Below are 23,207 nucleotides of genomic sequence, written 5' to 3'. Positions count from 1 at the left end.
CCACCACTGCTGCGCCAAACTCGTTTATCAGTGCCGTACTGTGCAGTAGCATCCGAATTTAGCCCCAAGGTGCATAGAGTTGATATTAGACTCTAGAGAAAAAGCTGGGCCCATAAAGCTTTTACCATGTGAGTAGCGACATGTTGGTACATTATCATTGTTGCCATTGCCATAATAAAGACGCACTAAATATAGTAGTTTAAAACACTCAAGTTCTCATAATATAAATCATAAACAAACATTTTTGTATATTATAAATGGCAGAAATTGTGAGATGTTTGTATCGGGGGGGGGGGATACTTTTAGCATAGATGCAGTGGCTATTTATGCCATATACTGTGTACGGAAAGGAGCATTTGCAGTTTTGTTAACTAGGTAGCACCACCATCCTCGTACTATAATAATATTTGAGGATGTGGCTATCTGGCTGACTGCACTGGCTTGTTCGCACGTCGTGTGAATCGTATTGTCTTGCCGTCCATGTTTTTTGCTGACATGAGTGGCTCTCTAAACTGCGATGAAAGAGAGCCATAAAACAAATAAATATGCCAGGGGCGATTGTTGCATGCACTGGTGAGTGCGACCACCCATAAGCTGAGTATTGGTCTATCATAGTGGCACCCCTGTGGTTACGGGTATTAATGCATTGGCTCTATGTCGAGCTTTTCCTCCAGAGCCTGTATATTAACTCTATGCCAAGGTGTGACAGCCATCAAGCACTGTGCCCGGAAATCTGGCCGAAATGTCTTGCTTTTAGTTTCATCAAAATGGCTTTACAATTAAACCTGGATAAGTCAAAAGTGACCCATCCCCGGAAAATTTCTTTATAAAGAGGCTTTCGTTATATGCCGGTTTTGTTTCAAAATTTTAATTACAAATGCTCAAATTGAAAGGAGAGCTGAAGGTAAAGCTCACCCAAAACATTTATTTAGCGGCAAAAAACTAAGTTATTACTGCGATAGTAGTTATATGGACACACTCGACAGGTATTTGCCACCACTGCCATGTTCCGTAACAAGTCCAAATTCATAACATGCTCCCATGCATCCTTACTTTTATGAGCAGGTAAAATCACGCTAGCGCTGCTGAAGCAGAGAAAATAATCTGGCCCATCTGTATAGCCAGGAGAGTTCATATGATAACATCTCCGTGCGTGTTAGAACTTCTGTTGAGTGCTCTAACACAAAGGAAACCACCAGTCTTTGAATGGGCATGAAAAAACGTGGGTGGGGGGGGGGGGGGTGGAAGGGTGTCTTCTGCCAGCCCTTTTTTTACTGGTATAACATTACAATTTGTTGCTGTTGCATTTATTGCATTGTATTCAACACACTGTTGTGTTGCCAGAGCTAATCGGGTAATCGCGAAGGCTACGGTTCTGCGAATCGTGGCGCAAGACGGAAGTACAGGATGAGAAAACCTCTGAAGATCTGTTGTTGTCCCCGTTGTCTTGGAGATTTTCCATCAGCGTCTAATCTGACATCTCCTTGAAAGTGACGAAACGGTTGTCCGCTTTGAAAAAAGTAATAATAATAAAGCATGCCTTACGTCGTCGGAGGCCACTCTACGCACACGAAGTGAAATCATGCATGCGCGCATGGCGTCAGAAACGAAGAGTGAACTTTCAGGGGACCACGCAAAACCGTCGTATAATCGAAAAACTAAGACTATAGGCAGGGTTGCTAAGCCCTGCAAAAAAAAAACTGGTACAGATCACTTGAATAAGCCCATAGCACGAACTTGCGCCTCTGCAAGGAAGGTCGATTAAACTGTTGCGTGCGGTAACTAATGGCAGCATTACATAGTTGGAGGAAGTGCAAGCGAATCTGTATTCTCAACTTATAAGTAAATCGAGTCTAAAACGCATCTTTCTACCGATTCATAAAGTCGGAAAATTGCCTGCACATAAAAACAAAACAGAAACCGCATTGCTAACAGCATCCCCTAATGGCGACAGACCACGAGTTCGCATGGAATGTTGTTATTCGCAGCTAAGTTGTGCGTGTTATAATTTGTTGGCTTGTCAAGTGCAACTAGTGATGTCCTACTGTTGTTATGAATGTTGATGTCCAGTGAAAGTAATTTTTTATGATGAAAAAAGATGCGTCACGCCCCTGCGCGTGCGCGAGCCTGTAACTGAGTGCAACTAAGGCAGGAAATCGGCTGTATGTCGACCAGGAGAAGCTTCCACAGACCAAAAATACGAAATGTCACCTTTTTGGCTGGCTGAAGCTACTTTGTGTGGATAAAGCTTGACTAGGTAATGGCTAATCAAGGTGGACGATTGGGCGAGTTGGTGATTCATGATCAACGTATGTAACTGCGCGGTAGGTGTGGCTGCCTTGCGCAGTTCGAAAGCACGGTCGTAATGTTCAGGCACAGAGACGATCATACCCGTATGATCGTCGAAGCGGAAAAAATGGCACGGGAACCAGAACACTGCGTCAGCAAACCGTCGTTAGCTCTTTTAGATAAAGAGCTACGGTATCTGGCAAGTGGCGCACATGGTCCTTGAATCTGCTTTTGTCAAACGTTCACGTTTTGTCGATTGTTAAGTGCTAAGTCATCAGTTTTTGTAGATTTTCGTGTTTTCTGTTTCTGTTTCAGTCATATATATGTGGTTTGTGAAAAATAAACCTTCAGTTGATAGTCTGCGCTTGTCCTTGTATCTTATTGTCGTCCGTGTTTACTACCGCGCAGTTACATACGTTGATTAGGTAATGGCCCTGAAGCGTACACGTGCGATCGAGGAGTATGTAGAAGCGCATGAACTTACAGAAAAATAAATTTTTCATTCTAAGAATACATTCCGTGTCGCTCTCAACTTTTTTCATCTTCAACCTAGGGGAAAGCAAGTTCATATTTTACACTCGTGAATATTTGGTCGACGTTTGATTGGAGTTTATGTAGTTTTTTTCTTTCTGACGTAATCTCAAAGTCGTAAGATGCGGGGTCGGCATAAAACTGTCTCGTATAATCAAGGTTTTTGTACATTATTTTTTATAGAGGTTTTGCTGGCGCCAAACAGATCTGTCGTAAAATGCGGGTCGTTGAGTAGCTGGAGGATGTCTAATCGAAGTTCCACTGTATTTTTTAGAGTGTACTTCATATGCAGCGGAGCACCACATATGCGATGCTAACTAAAAGCGGGGCGCTGCAAACGCAAAAGTATTTTCTTCTTCCTCTCTCTCCCTCTTTTTTTTGGGGGGTTAGGGGGGGTTGGGAGCACGTCCACACATGCTTTTGCGGTGGCAAGAACGGCTGCTCGTGGGGCGCAAGCCCGCCGCTTCGCTCTTCGTCAGAGGCGGGGCACCTACGGAAGATGCTTGCTCGTACCAAAATGCCGAAATTCTGGGCAAAATTTCTAGATTGTTCGTGGGGAGAATTCGTTACATCAAGGGCATCTCTCGCTGTTAATTTGTTTCATAGAGGTCGCACATACATGTGCTTCCATGGAGCAACGGCAGAGAATAGAAAAACTTCGTTATATCAAGGAATTCATTATATGGAGGTTTCGTTATAAGCAGGTTTAACTGTATACTTTATATACATTACAATATGTCACTATTGCATAGATGCTTTGTCCTTGCGGTAAAACTGCTATTTCTTTATAACTTGATAGCGTTCAGAAAAAAAAAATTGTCCGGTTCCTGAAGGTGTCTGGTTCCCGAATCGGGCAAGTAAAAACAGGTGCACCGGACTGCTCATTGATCGCATGTGCGTATTCTCATTTATTTTGCCACTGTGCTCCATTATATGCTGCTAATAGATCCGACAGATGACGCTCACGCATTCAGTTAAACAAGAAAAAAAAAAAAGATTCGTGGTTGTACGCGGCTAAAAAGTCAGTTTCACTGCAAGGGCAAAGCAGCGAATGTAGCAGCAACAAATTGTAATATTACATGAAGTGATGCTGGTCGCTAACTCTTTAGGATCCGATTTTATGCAACTCTGCAAAACGCCGGTGTAAAAGAATACGGCTGCTCCAGGGACACTTTTCGTACAGTCTTTTTGCGATGAGAGCACCAGCAATCACGACTGCGCCCTTTGAAAGAATGGTCACAGTTGCTGCTTAAGCGACCACACCCACCACCTCCTCATGTCTTTTCATGGACGTTGAAGACAGGCGGGGTACCTTCCCTCTGTTTTGACACGAGAGACTGAGATTGGCTGGCTCGTTTGATCTCTGCTTCAGCCAGGTTTGTTGCCCCTGCTGGCGCTTGTACCTGTGGGTAGAACATACAATGAGTCGGTGGATATAATCACTTTACTTTATACAGGACATGATGGCAACCGCAGACACCTGTTTGAAAAGTCCACATTATTGCTGTTTCAATAATAAAGTTGTTGCACAAATGTTGCTTCACAAGTGCTGTAAAACGGGGGCTATATCTGCTCTGAACGTCTTCCCTGAGTGCTCCTAACTTGCTTGAAAAGGCCTTTCTGGCTGCTCCAAGCCTGCTACAAAAGACACTTTTGCCTACTCCATGGACTGCTCTCAAACCCATGTACCCTGCTCCACCCTTGAGACAGGAAAATTGCATACTTATCAGCTGACCACTCATGCTAACATCACATGCTCACAGCTTTGTGCAGTGGTGTCTACTTGATGTCTTTGCTTTACTTCCTCTTTGTTGACTAGGGGATGATATGTATTTGCTTCCTTCATTGAAGGTCTGCTGACAGCCTGCTCCACACAAGGTTGTTTAGGTGCCTTCTCTCAGTCTTTTGTACAGCTTTGCCACTATATCTTTAAGCATATTTGTGTTTCTATTTAAAATATGCAGTTATTCTTCTAGTACTGTACAGTAGACTCATGATAAGGTAAATTTCACATTGTAGTATACTTGTGACAAAATCTGATAATTCAAACAAATTTCATATTTTTGGTTGACCGAGTATGTTTTCGATGTAGTATTTTAACGTCACTACATTCAAACTGCTGCATCACATATTTCGGTTGTCTGTGCTAAAGAATAATATGTATTAACAATGCGGTACTCATTGAGAAATAAAACAGATAAAAGCCAGAGATCACAGGGCTTTGATCCAAAGTGTGCCGAACAGTGTACTACATCATTTCCGCTGCACTACATTGAGATCATGCAGGGCAACACATACCGAGAATCTAAAGGGGCTTCGGTACGTGGCAGCGACTTTCTGTGGCAGTGCAGCCAAATCTATTCGTGTACTAGGCAAAAAGACAGTTTTGGGTTCTTTCATATCACTTTGTGTGTTTTGATTGAAGCGTATATGCAGACTTTGGGCAATTTAATGTGACTTTATGATCCTTGAAGATATTAAAGCATATATGTTCATCAGGTGAGAGCCTCTTATACAAAAGCAGCGACATAACAATAATATAAAACAAATCTGTGGCCAAAAATAATATTCAGCTAATATACAATCTCTGGGCAATTTAAAGTTGACTTTATCGTCGTTGAAGTTTCATCGCAAATGTACACTGAGCGAGAACCTCTTATGCAAAAGCATTGATATTACGGTAATAATTAGAGATAAATTTGTGGCCTGAAGTAAAAGCTCTTGGCAATATGTTAATTGTTATTCCATCTTAGCGATATCACACCGTTTTTACAGAATCACAATGTGTATTTGCAGAAATGAGGCGGCATCATAGTGACAAAAAGCGACCGTATCGTCGCCACTTGGATGGCGAGGTGACAACAAGCGAGTCGTGTTATGATGGCTCCTTCAGGCGAGTGGATGGCTCTTTCACTTTTGGTGAGTATTGCGTTGGGCTTTGCATGTGCCTGAGTAGAGTTACAGTAGACATGTGTGAACGTTAGTGGCATGATGGCATTTCATAAATGCATGTATTGACTCCACAGTGCAGATCATTTGAGGGCTTTATTTTTCTTCACCATAAGTACCCAATAGATGATGAAAGTGAGAAAAGCATTTATAGTTCACATTGACAAAAAGAAATGAAATTAAACAAAGAAGAACTTGCTTCCTGTGAGAAATGAGTCCACGACCACCTTTATTATTTTGATCTCCTAAATTGTTGAGCACCATATTAATGCCTGAACAGTTTGTGTGTCTTTGTCATTCTAGTTTGTCATACAGAAAAGCTCGTCCCTGTTTCATCACAGAAAAGTCTGTGCAACTTGCACCTGACGATTATACCATGAAATTTTATCAATCTGAGCCAAATTCGTTTTCACTTTAGTGGCTCCTTTAAAGAAACATAGGGTGGTTGGCAGGAAAAGTATGAGCAGTAACTTAATACTATCAAGTTTTGGGCTATTCTAAGTAAAAATGTGTGTATTTGGGCAAAAATTAATTCTCTTGAACCTTTGGTACTACTGGTCCAGCTGAGCGACAAATATTTGCACTTCTATATGGTGGCTTGGTAACTACTCCAAATATTCGTCATGCTGCTCCACAAGCTGTGTGAAATTGTCTTTAGTTGATCGCATCGCTTCTTGTACCATTTTGAGTCAATTGTAACTCAAGCCCTCTATTGCCCAGATATCGTGTAACGTATTCACCTATAGTGCAGGACTGGCTACAACATGGTCTTTTTTGGAATCATTTATCCTCCCGTAGAGCTCCATGTGTGCGCATATTGTGCTCTTGGGACATCAATAGCCCAATATCGATGGTTTAAATTGCAGCTTTTGAGAGATTCCACTCTCCTCACAGACACACCGTGTGATTCGTTGAGAATGACACGTTCTTTATTTAGTGATTCTTCCTGTGTGGTCTTGATATTTGAGTGCGGCCCAAAGTCCTACAATGGTCTAAATGGAAAGCAAAAATAACTGCCACAGGACACTGAGTACGCACGCTTTGAAAGATTGCAAATATCGGCATTCCAGTGTGTTTGCAGCTCATTTTATTGATTTAACCAGCAGCAGAAAGTGTGAAGATGCTGCTTTTTGGTCACGCTTTGACTCTGAGCACAACGACGGTGCAAATCAGCCTGGGACATCACCGCTCTGTTTCTGCTTCGGGCCATCTCAGTTTGCGTTTCAGCGCCAGCCTGCTGGGATGGAATCTTATCTTATAAACAACAAAGAAACGCAAGTGCAGCTAGAAAACCAAGCTAAAAATCGGTTTACTGCAAGGCATGCAAAGTTGCGCTATGCATCACGCTAAGTAACTGCTGTTGCATATGATACGTCCCGTTGTGGTACTTACTGTGAAATTTTGTTGGTGCAGTCTTGTTCAAAGAAAAAAACATTGAATTTTTCAGGTATGATGCCTGTTAAACAGTAGTACATAATATAAATCTCAAATTTCAATTCCTGTTATTTGTTTTTCTTTGTAGATAGAAGAGTGTCCTTACGAACTGTTCAGTCTTGTTTCATAATCTCGAACCTGGCAATTTATATCATCCGCATAGGATATATCTTGTTAATGAAACAATGAAAGTGAAAAGTTCTGTCATTCCGCCTTTCGTTCATGTATCTCATAAAATGTTAGGTGCAGTACAGTCGCAGACAGATTTTTTGGACTCCAGAAATGCACTGTCAAGGTTCCCATTGCACTGATTTATTTTCGGAATTGATTTTTTGGATGAATTTGTTTCAAAGTTCGATTTTTCGGATTAGGTCGTTTGTTTTGAGTTATACTGTTGTGCCTAGAATATACTGGCTAGTGCTTCTAAGCGGAGCAGTTCACAATGGGAGGAAATGGCAGGAACGGTGATGCCTTCTGACTTTCGCCGGCAGGCTGCGCCACTTGTCGCTGAGGTGCAGCCCGTTGGTATGTGTGTTGCCGGTGTTGATTCTGCGACATTGTAAGTTTTCTATGCCTCGTGTTGTCAGAAGCTGTCTTAGTGATGTGTGCACTGTTTTTAGCATGTTAATGCTGTTCTTTATGCCACTTGGAACCGCAAAGACATGATACAGTGGAGAGGCATCAGGGCAGGTAGAAAACGTGCTTTGTGCCGATGTGCCCAAAAGCCTATTGCACAATCCAGGAGAAGATATCAATGTTTCCTGTGCCGTTAGATGTGACTTGTGGAGTGGGTGCGGCTCAAGCTGACCCAGACGTGTGTTTTATGAGAAGCATTTTGAGGACATCTACTTAAAAAAAACCTTTAAGCTACAGCCGGCTGCATCGTCAACGAGATCGCCAGGGAGAGACCGTGCCTGAACCCAGACGCACTACCAACGGTATTTGACAACTACCCTAAACACCTTCAGCGTAAAAAGGAACCATAAAGGAAATTGCGAAATATTTGTGACCATACCATCACTAAACGGGGAAGTGCAGTGCCGTTACAGATGTCAGCAGTGAGTCATCAAGCACACACTGCAGGCAAGGACACATTGCAGGCAAGCAGGCTCTGTTGCCTACGTGCGTTATCGCGCAGAAAACAATGTCACTGCACTGTTTATTGAAATAATGACATTTGGAGCTGTGATGCCCAACGTGGTTCAGTACTGGCTAAAGCGAATTTCTGTGGAAAGGAAAGTGGCAGGCACATGCTTAGGATAACAAATAAGGCTGAAGAATTGATCAAGAAATTTGCATCTCAGATTCTGTGTGGCTGATGTGGCCTGAAACCGGATGCGGGGAAGTTTGCCGAATTCATGAAACTGTATTTTTCTGAGAAGTGTCAGCTTAAAGTTAATAGCTACGCAAAGTGCAAATATCTGCAAAGGCTCGTGTAAAACAGATTGCGCAGGAAGAAGCACGCCGGATGCTGTCAGTCTGCGACATGCTCTGAACAATCAGTCAATGTATCTTGTGTGAAAAGAAAACTGGCTACTGTGCAGCATCAAGTGGCTGGCATGAAAGTCCAGAATGGGACACTGAATAAATCGGCAGTGCTAGAAAGAGTGGCAACTTCCCTCAAAATCAGCAACTTGCTGTGAAGGTATGCTTCCTTGTTGCCCAACGACAGTCTGTGAAAGACAGCCGTACGCTGAGAACTGGATAGTCGAGTGCCTTTTGATGCGAATGCGCAGCCTGAAACTCTATGAGCACCTGCGCAAGGAAAAGATATTTGTTTTGCCTGGGCAAGCTTGCTTGCAAAAATACGTGCAGTGGTTTAAAGGCAGTTTTAGACTTAATTCGAATATATTTTCTGCCTTGAAAAAGAAGACCAGGAGATCAATTCTGTCAGCCACCATGCCATGGGGGCCTTGTCATCGACCAGACCCGAGCAAACTATCTGTTCGCGATTGACAATTACAGTAGCCACATGATCCGACTACTTCGGCACTTAGAGTATGCCCTTAGCATGATGCTGCATCATACCGAGTGTGAATAGCAGTTGACTAGATCGAGGTCGAATAAAATCACTGTGTTGGAAACAAAACATAAACGCCGGCACGAAGATTTAAAAAAAAAGCAAGCGCTGTTGCTCAGTTTTGTGTGGCGCGGTTTTTAAAGCAGTAAGATGTACCAAGTGGCAGTCAGCTGCGAGGACACCCTTGAGCGGGAAAATTTGACTGTGAACGTTTTTATGTAGCTGCGAAAAAATTGGAGTTCACGATCGAAATTGCCGTGAGCCAATCTTGACAACGATTTCTCGCATCTAATGTGTCAGGCTTAGCGTATTATATTCAAATGGCAGCTTCCGTGAGCCGTAGTACATTCAATGTGGTTCCTCATATTTGGCCTTGGTCGTTATAAGCACAGAATGGCGAAAACAAGCAGACAACTTGAGGTACATGCGTGTGAAACGCTTCTTCGTTTTGTCATTCCGAATTAGCAGAGGCTAATCTTGGGCAGTTATTTGGCACTAAGATCTTTTTTCGTCCAGTCAAGTCTCTTGTCAAGTGTGTAAAAAGCAACGAAGAAGACTGGATTCGCGCCCCGCCACGGTGGTCTAGTGGCTATGGTACTCGGCTGCTAACCCGCAGGTCGCGGGTTCAAATCCCGGCTGCAGCGGCTGCATCTCCGATGGAGGCGGAAATGTCGTAGGCCCGTGCGCTGAGATTTGGGTGCACGTTAAAGAACTCCAGGTGGTCGAAATCTCCAGAGCCCTCCACTACGGCGTCTCTCATAATCATATGGTGGTTTTGGGATGTTAAACCCCACCAATCAATCAAGACTGGATTCGCTGCAAAAAGTGCTCTGCTACGCTACTCATAACGCAGGAGCCGCCGACGCGCAGTGGACCTTATAGAGCAGCTGCGGCAACATGCGGTGACTGCGGAAAGGCATCAGCACGGCAGCCACGCGAGAGCGTGCGCTCAGCACACTAACTAGTATATTCTAGGCACTATAGTGACACCGCTCCATTTTGAAAGCCGCCACATTAGATCTTTTGTTGGCTTAGTCGAGTATGGTTTGCAGTGACTATGTGTGGCCTCCAAGATTGGAAGTCTGGACAGTCTTCTAGTTTGGGAGGGTATGTCTGATCTTTCTTGGCTAGCAAACCGTAAAACTTTTCTTTTTCAGTCAGCCTTATCATCATCATTAGTATGAAGGTAGGTTGTTTTTATCTTCTGGGTGTTTATTTTTCTGGTCGTCGTTGTGCACGTGGTCATGTTAGAGGTGTGACGAGTGCGTCTGAGCTGCCTTGCGCGTCACATGCTCGCTGCTGTTCGCGATTGCTCTGTAGCACTCCGGGGAGGGGGGGGGGGGGGTCATGCGGCTCGGCTACTGACCTGGGACACGCGGGTTCGATCGCTGCCGCGATGGTAGCGTTTTGATGGGGGCGAAATTCTGGAGGCTCACTTATTATGCGGTGTCCTTGGAGGTAAAAGAAGCCCCATGTGTGTTGTTATATCCCACTTAACAGGCGAGACATTGCATGCATATTTTTGTGACCGGCATCAAGTTTTGTTTGTCTGGTTTCATGGAGCCACTAACTCTGTCACCCGCAACGGTCGGCGGCGGCGATTGCCAACACGCTTGCCAACGCGCTTGCCAACACAGTCTCTGTAACTCAAATAGAACTGAATTTGCGTGTCTTCAAGTACACCATGAAGCATGGCATTATTGGAGATATTTTAGGCTTTTCTAATCCAAATAAACTCTATTTTCACGGCCTGGCCATTTTTTCGGACTGTTGGATTTTGCAGACTATTTCGCGGTACCCGCCAGGTCGGAACAATGTTTGGCAACTGTAGTTCCTTCAGCAAATATGAGTATAGTGTAACCTACACTAGCGTGCAGTCAAGCTTCTCCGGACAGCATGCCAGGTTGCAACCCACATGCTAAGTGTAACTAGCTGCCTCGCGGCAGTAGGCGCATTAAAGTGGAATGCTGGGCCAGTTGGTACAACATAATGTAGGAATTCGAGCTTCTTTCCTGTCAAGTGCTTCCTTCCTTCTACCTTGTGCGCTCATATATTTCCACAGTAGGCGCATACATTGCAGTTTGGTGCAGAGTCAATGGAACGTTTTGCAATTATTGCATTTCGAAGGGGTAATTTGTATCTTCAATGAAAACCAGAGCGTGCATGTGCAATGCTAGACTGTTTTTGACATTGCACACATACCCAGAAAATTGAAAGCAGGCAGAAATATCAGTTGTTGTTTGACGTATAGTTTCTGAAACTGGTGCCTAAATTCCCGCAGTTTGAAGCAGCTGCATCTGACATGATTGGTTTCCTTCTTGATTTCTTTGCCTCTTTTGGTCTCCTGTTATACGGAACATATTTTATGGTTGCTTTCCATTCTGTTTAATATGTGCTGGTGAGCTGTTGGCTGGGTAATGCTGTTGTATTCCAGTTTTAAGTGGAAACCTTGAATGTGCTCAATTCGTACCTCTTTCGAGCAAACCTGCTTTGATGACACCGCCTTGTGCATTGCAGTGTCAAAGCAGCGAGAACGGCACCGTACCTTCTCCACTGCATCAAGCGGCAGTTCCAAGGCTGCCTCTCCTGTGCCTTCACCTGCACCATCACTTGGTGATTCATCCCAGCTTCTTTCAGGTGACATGTTTTTCATGGGAATATTGATGAAACCGCATGGAAACACTAGTGCTGAGAATTGAGAAAAATTGCATAGCAAGAGTTGGTGTTGAAATGCACAAAAAATTGGCCCCGTATCTGCATGTAATCTGCAAATGTCGTCCAAAGACTATCGTCTTGCTTGTGGAGAGAGTGAACAATTAATTTGATGTTCTGCGCAAGAAAATAGGTGAATGGTATTTTGGAGACTCTGCGTTAGAGTGCCTCGAGCGTGCAGCGGAGGCGAACGAGCGCGTCAAGTCGCATCACATGTGAGAAATGAGCGCCACCTGGCAGTCTTTTTGAAAAACGAAGCGTGTGGCTTTGAGACGGGTGTGCGCGCCCGTCTCAGAGGTGATAAGGTGAGGAACGCAAGGCGACGGGTAGGTGCCACCAACATCGCGTCTTGGCAAAGCGTTGAAAACACTCACCTTTACGTGCAAGCGTTGCATGGTCAGCGCAGCGTGATAATCGCTATGGTCCTTAAAACTACTTATGTATGCATTTTCTAATAAAAGATGCACATGCAGAATATATATGTGTTGTTATGGTGCTGCGGACTTGCGCAATGATTGCTTATTAATTGACAATTGCACAAGTTTGAACGCTAATCCTTGAGCAACATTGGTGGGCGCTGTGGATGGGGTCAGCCATTTCTAGTACCCCCGTGCTGTTAAGAGTGGACAAACAGACAAATGTACAGGCAGACAATTTTTGCGTCGAAGGTCCCCAAGAAAGACTATCGTCTTTAAAAAACAATCTTACTTGGATGCTCGCGCTTCATAAATGCACTGCTTGATGAATTTTGTCATATTCCATCATCACCAGGCATCTTTTAGCAGCTGCACTGCTGCGTGGCTCTTGTCATCACTTGCACATATATTTTTTCCTAAATGAATAAACGCCTCGGCAGCCAGTGACGATCTTGGCTCCGGCACCTTGTGGGGATTGAAGCTAGCCCGTCTCCGTTGCGCGGGCTTTTTCGCCTATTTCTGCCGTTCTTGTGGCCTAACATGACTCTCCCATTCTCTGCGGTCTGTTCGAGCTGGGAGAGCAGAAGTGCTGTTCATCTTTCTCACCTGGCACCGGCTTGTAGCGGATCTCAACTGTGACGCTGCATCGCGAAAGGTTTTCGCGTGCGTGCCCCCAGAGGGAGTGAGAAAGCCCCTCCTGATAGTTAACGATGAGCACGCCTTTTCTGTTCCGTCCCTCAGCTCCTTTGTTCTTGGAGCTCGCCCAGACGAGCTCGCAAACGATGCCTTGCACCCATGGCGAACACTTCTTTAGTTGCCCCTTCCGAAGAGCAGTGCAGTGTGTTGGCGCATGGTCTAATATGCTGAATCGTGCTTCTCGAAGCCAAAGCGAGCAGAGTTTGTCCTCGCTCGAGCAATCGGGCCCTGTGGTCACTGATTGTAAAAGCACACAGCATAGTCACGAGTGACCATTTCCCTCGGCGACGTGTCACCATTAGCATTTTTGACCGGGTGTACACGGTCACATCATGACCAACGATATCAAAACGCCCAGAGAGAAGCACGTAATAGTGTTCCTCATTTTTTATTAATTCTCTCCTTTTTCTTTAAATAATGTGGCAAGCGTTCACCTCGTAGTGCTGTCGCATTTGGCATCGTTGATAGTGACAGCTTTCTCAATTCGATGCGTGTGTTTACTTGAAATGTTGAAGGCTGAATGCTCAGGCGTCTAATATGACACACTTCCATCGTCCTTGCTTGTCTCTCCACTTCATTCTGTATGCTTTCTTTTTTATCCCAGGTGGAGCTCAAAACCGGTCTATTCTTCAGGAGGTCTTGCGGAAACGTAGAGGTGAAAATGCATTTGACATCAACAACATAGTGATCCCCTACAGCATTGCCTCAGCCACGCGAGTGGAACGTTTGCCCTACAAGGAGATCCTCACACCAAAGTGAGTGTTTCTGAAGTGCCCGACAAGCATTGCATGATAATGATTCTTTAATCCTTAAAGGGTCGATTTTTCGCAAAATGCATCCCTAAATGTGTATTTTTTTTATTGCCAAATTAAATCCTTTGGGTGAACCTATTTTAAGAAAAAAATTATAAAATTTTTGGATGACCGTTTTCTGTTGTTACTTACACATTATTTTTAGGTGAGTAACAGCAATATATTTTAATAACCTTTACGACTGTTAAAAGGCTGTGCATTGCTGTAAACAACAGTGTAGTTCGTAGACATACAGAAGTCCACATAGTGGCTTCACGTTGAAACATAGGGGGAAAAAAGTAACTTTTTATCCCGTCATTATTGTCTGGCTATGGACGCTTTTGAGGTGTCACTTGCTCGTCATCTGAATAGCGAAGGAAAATTATATTGCCTAATTAGCACCGTGCTGTAGCACGAGCTCACCGAAATAGCTGATATTTGCCGTAAAAAGTGCCCGTCTTCGTTGCTCTTTCTACGGGGAGTCCAGGATAATGATAGTGTATGCTACGCTGAAATCTTTACAAGTACCACGACAGGAAGAACCAAAGTAGGAGCTAGTTTATTGTACAAAGTTGTCAGTTTCGTCAAATAAATGGTTGTTAATTCGCGCTCTTGTTGTGTCTATGTGTGGTTCTTGTGTGTCTTTCTTTGTGTTTGGACAGCACGTTGCAAGTGTCAACTAAACACAGGCATCCATTTCCTCAGACTTCTTCAAAGAAGCCACAAAGGCATACTTTTTGTTTGTGTTGTAGAGTCATGCTTTTTATTGACAGAAAAAGATGCAACCTTAAGAACTACAATTCAAGTGTGAACAATTTTTCTGAAGCACACAGTGTGACCCAGCCTCATACTGTGGCACACCAACCTCTGCACAACCGAGTAAATTCTAGGATCAGTATGTAATGGTGAGCCTTATGTGGGCTTGAAATTTAGGCTATGCATGGCTTCTGTTCAGATAATGATGTCACACTAAATTCTGAGTTCTCGTCTGAATTATTATTTTTTTTTCCATGTTACACAGGTGCCTTACAGTTCAAATTGGCTTTCGTTATAAAGGCTTGAAAGTGCGCTTGCAACACTACCCTGTGCGAGAACACTGAAAACTCAATCGGCGCCTCACCTGCTCTTTTCAGACTTTTTGAACACAGGTGGTGCTGGCTGTAATGGTTTTGAGGGCAGTCTGACAAGTACTTAGCCTTCAGAAGAAAAACAAAAATTTTGGAATGTTGTCCATTTATTTCTGAACATAGTCCCCTTTCAGCTTTATACACTTGACCCAGTGATCCGACAGCTTCTTGACCCCGTCAGAAAAATGTTTTCTCCTGAGCTGCAAAGTAGGCTTCTGTGGTGGCAATAACTTCTTCATACGACTCAAATATTTGTCCAGCAAGTGACTTTTCTAAGTTGGTAAACAAGAAGAAATCACTTTTCTTGTTTTGGGACTTGAAAATGTCACTGGGGGCCAAATCTAGAAAATACGCTGGATGGGGCACCACTTCCTAGCCCAATTCAACCAATTTGTTCGTCAGGTCGTTGCAGGTGTGAGCTGGTGCATTGTCATGGTGGATAAGCACCTTTTTCTTCACCAAATCTGCCCCCCCCCCCCCCCCTGCAATTCGGCCCAGTAGTTTCGAGTAGTAGGGTTCTGTCACCGCTTTGCCCTTCTCAAGGTCTCTAACGAAGATAACAGCTTGAGAATCCCAGAAAATGGTGGCTATCACCAGCCGATGGGAGAGTCTTTGCCCTCTTCAGAGCAGGTTCTCCGGGTGAAGTCCTCCGTTTCGACTGTTCTTTGACCTCTGGGGTGTACCAGTGAATCCATGTTTCGTTGACGGTCACAAAACGGCACAGGAACTTCTTTGGATTACGCTTAAACAGCTTCAAACACTGCTCTGAAATGATCTCATGGAGACGCTTGTTGTCCAGAGTGAGCAAGCGTGACGACCATTGTGCCGACACCTTTCTCATGCCTGAAATTTCATGCAGGATATGACCCGCGCGATCTTTTGAGTTGCCTACTGTCTATACCATCTCGCCCACCTTCAGTCGGCGGTCTGCCAATACGAGGTCGTAGATTTTCGCCGCGATATTGGCTAGGCGCTGTGGTATCCTTTTGCGGGGCCCCTGGGCAACGCTCATCAAAAACAGACATGCCACCAGGTTTAAACTTGAACCAATTTTTCACGTTCTGACAGCTGCTGTCAAAAGAGAAGACCATACGCTGTCAAAAGAGAAGACACATTGTAGACGGCACCCAGTTGCTCCTTGTTTATTCTGCGCGATTTCCCTCCAAAAACAGAAGTCGAATCACCGACTGATATTGCTCATTCTCCATTTCTAACGGTCGCATGAAAATCACCTGCTTCAAGTGACACAAACATAATCGCGAGCCCGATTCGACTGGACCTTTGCGTGTCTCTCTAGGAGACCGTAATCGTCTCTACACTCAAACCTCATTATAACAGTGGCATTATGCAAAATCAAGTTTGTTATATCCGAAAATTTGTTATAAAGGTTTATTCCTAACAATATATCTGTTGCCAGACTTTTTCATTTACTTTGTTATAACCAATATTTCGTTATATCTCGTTTCGTTATACCGAAGTTTGAGTGTGTGTCTAATGCGATAGCGTCATGCTCTTGCGGTGAGGCTAAGTACTTATTGGACCACCCTCGTAATTGTGGCTAGCATTGTCAATGCTCTTTTTTTTTTTTCTTCACCCTCTCCTTATGTGCTTTCTCACGTTGCATTTTTGGAGTGCACCAGTGTCACCAGTGTATAGCATTGGCACACTAAAGATGTGGCACCACTCCGTGGTAACCCGCAGGTCGCGGGTTCGATTCCCGGCTGTGGCGGCTGCATTTCCGATGGAGGCGGAAATGTTGTAGGCCCGTGTACTCAGATTTGGGTGCACGTTAAAGAACCCCAGGTGGTCAAAATTTCCGGAGCCCTCCACTACGGCGTCTCTCATAATCAAATGGTGGTTTTGGGATGTTAAACCCCACAAATCAATCAATCATCAACCACTCCGTGGTAAGAAGCACATCTGGTCTGAACGCTGTTTTTGATTTATGTCAACTATGAACAAGTAGCAGCAATATGTTGTGCGACGAAAACTCCGCTGTGTGATGTCACTTCAACTAACATGAAAATGGGTCTCTGTTACAAAAAAAAGTGGCACTTGAGAAAGTAGCGGATTCGCGGCAAGTTCACAAATTCTTGCCGTGCACAGTCGCTAGATTTGGCCAAGCTTATCACAGCAGTCTCTGATCTCCTCCGTATGTGTTTTTCAACAAGCCAAGCCGCAGGGTTGGTTCAGGACACCTCTAAAGTTCTTTGACATGTACTGCTGCTGCCACATAATGGTTTAGTGAATGCGGGGAACATGTTTGTTTTTCAGGTGGCGTGCATTAACAGAAGAGGAGCTCAGTGAAACTATCCAAGACTGTGGAGACATGCCGGATGAAGTAAGGCATTCTTACCTCACATTGCTAATTGGTTCGGATTGTGCAGGCAAAAAGCAAGGCAGACACATTGTAACATTCCAATGAGGCCTCCGCCTTTCTAAGCAAAGCGAAATTGCCAGCAAAGTGGATGGAGAGGTGGGGTCAACATGGTGTTGACAAACTTTCTAGGCAATTGTGTTGCCTAGATATACGACAGGTGTTATCGTTCCTCTTTGCACTGTGGGAACGTACCAAATTCATGATTTAATGATGCTTCCAGCTGCAAGCAGGACTTCGTTATGTTGAGGTTTGACCTGGTCACATAACAAGTTTTAGTTAGACGCTGTAAGTTGTTGTGTGTCCAATGAAGAGCATTATGCCACAGAAATTTTTTCAATTGGTTCATTACAGGCTGTGAAAACAAACAGTTTGAACTGGTTCGAAACCATGATGCGAGAAATCAAGCTCAAAACTCTTGCCCACAAAACTCTTCCCCACCCTCTTCAGCATCTATTGGAAGATCGCATGACAGATGCACAAGGACATTTCATGCGCACGCGAGATCACGTGCACATAACATGCTCAAGCCCCCGAGCACACAGCATTTTCATTGCTATACCAGCATTCTCTCTGTTGTTCTGTTTAATATGGGCACAAAAGTGGCAGTATGATGAGCCGGTGCTGCATGAACACTCAGTTAGACGCGGGAAAATAAATGAGCGTAATAAGTGCTCAAACTCGCTAGTATATTACTTTTGTTGTCAACGCTGTCATCTATTTGGCGTGCTAACTGTGGGAACATGACCCCAAGTGATACAGAGGCATTAATCTGGGATCTTGCTGCAATTTGCAGTAAAAAAGAACATGCATGGATTTCGTTATGGTTGTTATTGCCTTGTGACATTGTATTGAGGCCGCACTCCTGCCGTGCATCCTATGGTCAAAAAAGTGAACGTTAGCCATTTTTAGCAGCTAACCTCTTTTTCATTCATTAGTGTGTCATCTGTCATTGACCTCTTGAGGTCCACCACAATGAGTTGGTGGCTGAGGGGCTCTGCTGCCAATGCCCCCACAGGGATGTCTGCGCAAGCAGGCGTCTGGTGTGTGGTGATACCACAGACCCAAGCCATTGGGGGAAGGGGGGTATTTCGACCCCCTCCCATGCCTCGCCATGCGTAGCTTAGCCATAACCACGGAAAGGGGGATCTTGGGGGTTGAGCCAATGCTGAGTGATTGGACATTTAAGGCCTCCCAGCAAAAGCAGCATACCCCTTTGGCCCTTGCTTCATGTAGACTCCACCCCTGGGCTGACCCACCCAGGGGAAATCGGCAGTTGCCTTTTCCTGTCTCTCTCTCCTCCTCTTCCTCTTTCTCACTTTCAATCGTTCCCGTCTTCTACTCTTTTCACTTCTAGTTTTCCTGGCGGCAAGGATCAACCTTGGGTCGTTGCCCAACCTATTGTAGCTATATTTGTTTATAACGGCGATGCATGGCTGGCGTCTTTAAGGGGAGACGTTGGTCGTAAAGTCGCGGTTTTCCGGTTTGGTTTGGTTTGGAAAAACTTTATTGACAAGTCCGAAGGCGTGCGCCCTAGCACACGGCGGGCCGCTCCCACGATGGGACAGTAAGGCCGAGCCCTAGCGCCGCATCGTGGGCCCTCTGGACAGCCCAAAGTTGCGATGTTATGTCTGGGCTCCGGAGAGCGGAGTCCCACTTTCTGGTAAATTTTCACCTTTTCTTTTTTTCAGTTGTATTGGCATTCTTGGACTACAATATTTTATTTCTGAAAATATTAAGCTGAAATTCGCATGATAAATGATCTGAAAATGCTTCCAAGTAGGGAACGGTAACGTGAGAAATGCACGAAAGTCGCCAAAAATTGCATAATTCGCGTTGTGCTGTTGCGAAAACGACGCGTTGGCCGCCATTTGCAATCGTGCACGCATGCTGCGAAGGCCTTCCTCTTCACAATTCACTAGTAGCCAGTCTCGTGTCTTCACGAAGAATGAACCAAAAATAAGAAAAACAATGCATACATTACGTGTTTTGAATATCGCGGCAAGCAGCGCGAGGCCGCCATTGGTCGGAGGTGCGCTCGGCCTCCTCCCTCTTCTATTTTTCCGGCGAAAGAGCAAAGCCTCAGACTTCGCAATCGGGTTGTTCGGTGTTTTTCTGCAGTTTTGCCTCATGGCAGGCCCCGACAAGCGCAGTCTAGATAATCGAAAGTTTAGAACTCACCCCAAGTATCGAGGGAAACGGCGTTGGACGCTTCCCAAAGGGACAGCGAATGCCAATGTCACCGCCAACCAACGCCCCAACTTCGGATAGGCCTAACTGACACCGAACCCCACGGCGACAGTGGTTGTGAAATAGTCGCTACCGTGGAATTCGTCAGTGCATCTCAAATGAAGAACGCATTCTTCGACAGTGAACGTAGATCAGTAGGCGCTGCTACTGCCAACACGCTGCTTTGCGAAATCGATGCGCTGACTGCCTTTGTGGCGGGTGTGCAACGCCCAACCTGCCGCGAATGGGAACTCAGCATCCGAGGCAGCTGGAAATTGCAAAGGGCTTTCGGCATTCCTCGAACTGTGCTGTGAAAATACCGATTGCCCTGAATCTACACTTTCATTCACGCACACGTCGAGACGTACTACTTCGGCCAGGTACCAAGGGACGAGCGCTCGTTTCGACAGCGGCTGCTCGCGTGATAGCTTTGCTGTAAACGTTGAAGGCAGTTCTGGCAGCACGCGCTATAGGCGCAGGCCATGACCAACTTTCACAATTCTATGCGATTCTCATTCTTCCGAGCATTCAGTGCAAGATGCTTTTAATTGTGCCCCAATCTGATGAAAAAAAAAAATGGTTTCCTAATAAATGCCAACTTTCCAAGCTTTCAAACTTGTTTTTCTCATTTTCATTTTTTCTGGCGATTTCACATTTTCCGGCATCTTTTTAGACACTTATACCTATTGTATAGTAACGAAACTTGAGATGCATATTCTTCAACTCATGCAGAATGCAAATATCTACTTGAAATTGCAATGCCTACCAGAATACGTTGTGAAAATATTAGGCTATTGTTTCAAGGGAGATTGAAAATAATTGGTCATTCAATGCAATTTTTTTTCCTTGGTTCTAATATTTTTGTGACATATCTGGATGGATATTTGCACTTTACAATCTACCAAGAGTCAAATAAGATCAGAGACAATGCTTTTACTGAAAGTTGAGTATTTGAAAGAGAACCCGCAAAACATGCCAACTTTTTGCTATTGTGCATGTCGTAACTCAATAACTATAGCAGCTACACAAAAAATGATTGCATATTTGTATCTCCATGAAAAACTATATTAATAACAAAATTTTCAAGTGTCTATGACTAGAAATTAAAAAAAAAAGTTTTTTTGATGAGCTTCTCCTCTTAGGCGATCTACCTTGCAGCATCCCATTGTTGGGCACAGTGGTGGGTGGCCGCCAACTCTAGTCCGTATCATGGCAAACCCCTTTCTTTCACTCACTGGTCGCCGCCCGAACAGGTGGTGCACCAAAGAGAACTTTTTCCCTTCACCAAAAAGTCATTTCCTAAATACCATGTAATACACAGCTAACATCAAACAAAAACAGTCCAAACTCTCACCATTCCTCGTGTCAAAATTCCTCACGGAAGCAGTCGGTCCAGGTAACAAAGTAACAAAGACGGGAAGTGGCGATCTTTTTTTGGAAGTTTGTGAAAAGGACCAGTATGAGAGACTGTCTAAACTTTAAGCTTTTGGGAAAATCACGGTCTCAGGGGGCCCATGTATATCCGTGAATACTGTGCGTGACTTCTCTGATGATGACCTCCTTGAATTCAGTGAAAGAACTACTTTAAGGATGGCTGGACAAAAACGTCATAGTATAAAGAATCTTAAGATGAGAGGACAAAGAAATCCCAACTAAGCACATTTTAACATTTAGAACAAGCAACCTTCGTGAACCGATCGATACCGGCTATTGCAAATTTCATGTGGGACCATAAATACCAAATCCTAGTCGTTGCTTCAAATGTCAGCGCCTTAAACATAGGTCGCAGAGCTGCAGAAGTTGTGCCATTTGCGCTAAATGTGCATCCAAAGAACATGTTTCCGACAGTTGCAGCTCTGCTGCCCATTGTGCGAACTGCAAAAGAGATCACACCGCCTATTCGCGAACATGCCTCGTGGAAGAAAGAAAAAAAAATAATCGAACTGAAAGTTTAATTCAGTCAGTGTTTTGAACAAGTGTGTGTTAACTTGCAGCATCTTGGAAGCACCCTAAACGTTGTAGAAAGGGAAGGATTCACTTAGCTCTCTGTAAACACAAACCACACAGGCTACGAAAACACCACACAGGCCATAATTTCATGAGCATCTCTCCGAACATCGTCGTCCTCTTTCACTGTCTACAAAAGGGCACGTGCATTTCCAACTTCGGCCATCCTGCAATGCTTAACGTCCTCGTTATGGCTATCCCAAGAATGTTCTTGACTGACTTATCATGCAAATGTTTGGCCATCCTCTTATTAAGTACTTAATAAATGACACATGAAAGAAACCATATAAAGAAGAAACAGACACAACACAAAGAAAACAGCTATACGTAACACTGGTGCATCAAGTTTTTCATGGCACGCAGAAGTTCGTACCGTGAAACTTCCAAGATCAAGATGTACTTTCCGGCCATTTTGACTGGCTTGACCTTGGGGAAAGGCACGACACGCACGATGCTGGTGTCTTCTTGCCTAGACTTCAGCTTCGACGCTTGTTCCAGCTCTGGCTACAGCTTTTTGCCCGTCTGCGGTAAATCTTCCTGCGGATTTGCTCTGGCGTTTCTCATTTTCTCGGTGTTGTCTGGTTCTGTTTTCTTGGGCTCGGTATCTTCCTTCGGGTCGGTCCGGGACTATTCATTCTCCTTTCTTTCTGTCTGGTCTACGGCAATTTTTCCCCGATGCTTCCGGTAGCTTGTCTTCCATATCGTCGTCTTGGCTTGGTTGGTCTTCTGGCTTTTTGTCTTCTGCAACTTTACCTTCCTCCTGCTTATCTTCGTGTCACCTTTTGTCCCTGGGCTGCTTCTTTGTCATCTTCCTTTTTCTTTCCTTCTTTGCCGCAACGTCCTGCTGTCTCTTTCGACATTACGGGTTTTTCCTCGCTGTCTTTTCTCTTAGCACCAGGTTGCGAGTTTGTCTGCCTTTTTTTGCTGTCAGCGTCGGCTTCGTTCTTGTCTTTCAGCTTTTCTTTGGCTCCAGTAGATGTCTTGGGCTTAGGTTCTTCACCGGTTGGTACTTCACTATCTCTGGAGTTCTCGGTGTGTAGCAGGGCTCGTTCGGAAAACGGGTTCACGTGTCTTCTGGGGGTTGCATCAGGCATGACTTTGACTTCTTGTGGACTCAGGGCGCCGTCCGTTTTCGCCTGGGCGCTTACTGTTGAGAGCAGACGACGGCCTGTCACGTAGACTTCGGTCTTTGATGTGACGTGTCGGTCGACGGGTGGCAGTGGTTGGCATCGTTCCGTTTTTTGGTTGGCGTTGGTCGTCAATTTTTTTGCCGTGGTAGCGGGCAGGCAGCGTGCTAAACCTGAATGTCGTTTGGGGCTTCTGTTGCGTGTGCCGGAAACCTCCTGTCGTTCCCGTTCGATGCATTCGAGCTTCAAGATATCATGCATTAGGTCGTCGTCATCATCATGCATCAAGAACATGGTGCATAGTTCACGAGACCTCGTCCCCGAGATAGCTTGTTCTCGCGTATCCATAAAGTTGAAATTGAGTTCATGGCACAGACGCACCTTAGAGTAGAAGTAGGCGGCCGTGCTCTCATTACGCTGCTGCACCTGCTCTAGCATCCTGCGCCACCGTTCTGCAACGCGAGTCTGGCTGACGAAGATCCGACGAAAGCGTGTTTCGAAC

General features: G+C 44.7%; 1 protein-coding gene across 2 annotated transcripts in view; it reads left to right on the top strand.

The window, feature by feature from the left end:
- nsl1 (non-specific lethal 1) overlaps positions 1-23,207 on the top strand; it is a 48,381-nt gene that overhangs the window by 17,739 nt on the left and 7,435 nt on the right. The window contains exons 5-9 of one of the 2 annotated variants that reach the window (XM_075892513.1): positions 5,617-5,739; positions 11,741-11,860; positions 13,652-13,802; positions 17,240-17,306; positions 17,697-18,158. In XM_075892513.1, coding sequence (XP_075748628.1) covers positions 5,617-5,739; positions 11,741-11,860; positions 13,652-13,802; positions 17,240-17,306; positions 17,697-18,089 — 854 coding nt within the window. In that variant the 3' untranslated portion in view covers positions 18,090-18,158. Of the gene's footprint in view, positions 1-5,616; positions 5,740-11,740; positions 11,861-13,651; positions 13,803-17,239; positions 17,307-17,696; positions 18,159-23,207 lie in introns of those variants that run through there. The other variant, XM_037422727.2, reaches the window with a different exon arrangement.

This window comes from Rhipicephalus microplus, chromosome 4 (genome assembly GCF_043290135.1).
Source record: "Rhipicephalus microplus isolate Deutch F79 chromosome 4, USDA_Rmic, whole genome shotgun sequence".
Lineage (NCBI taxonomy): Eukaryota > Metazoa > Arthropoda > Arachnida > Ixodida > Ixodidae > Rhipicephalus > Rhipicephalus microplus.
This window is presented reverse-complemented; position numbering and strand designations above follow the sequence as displayed.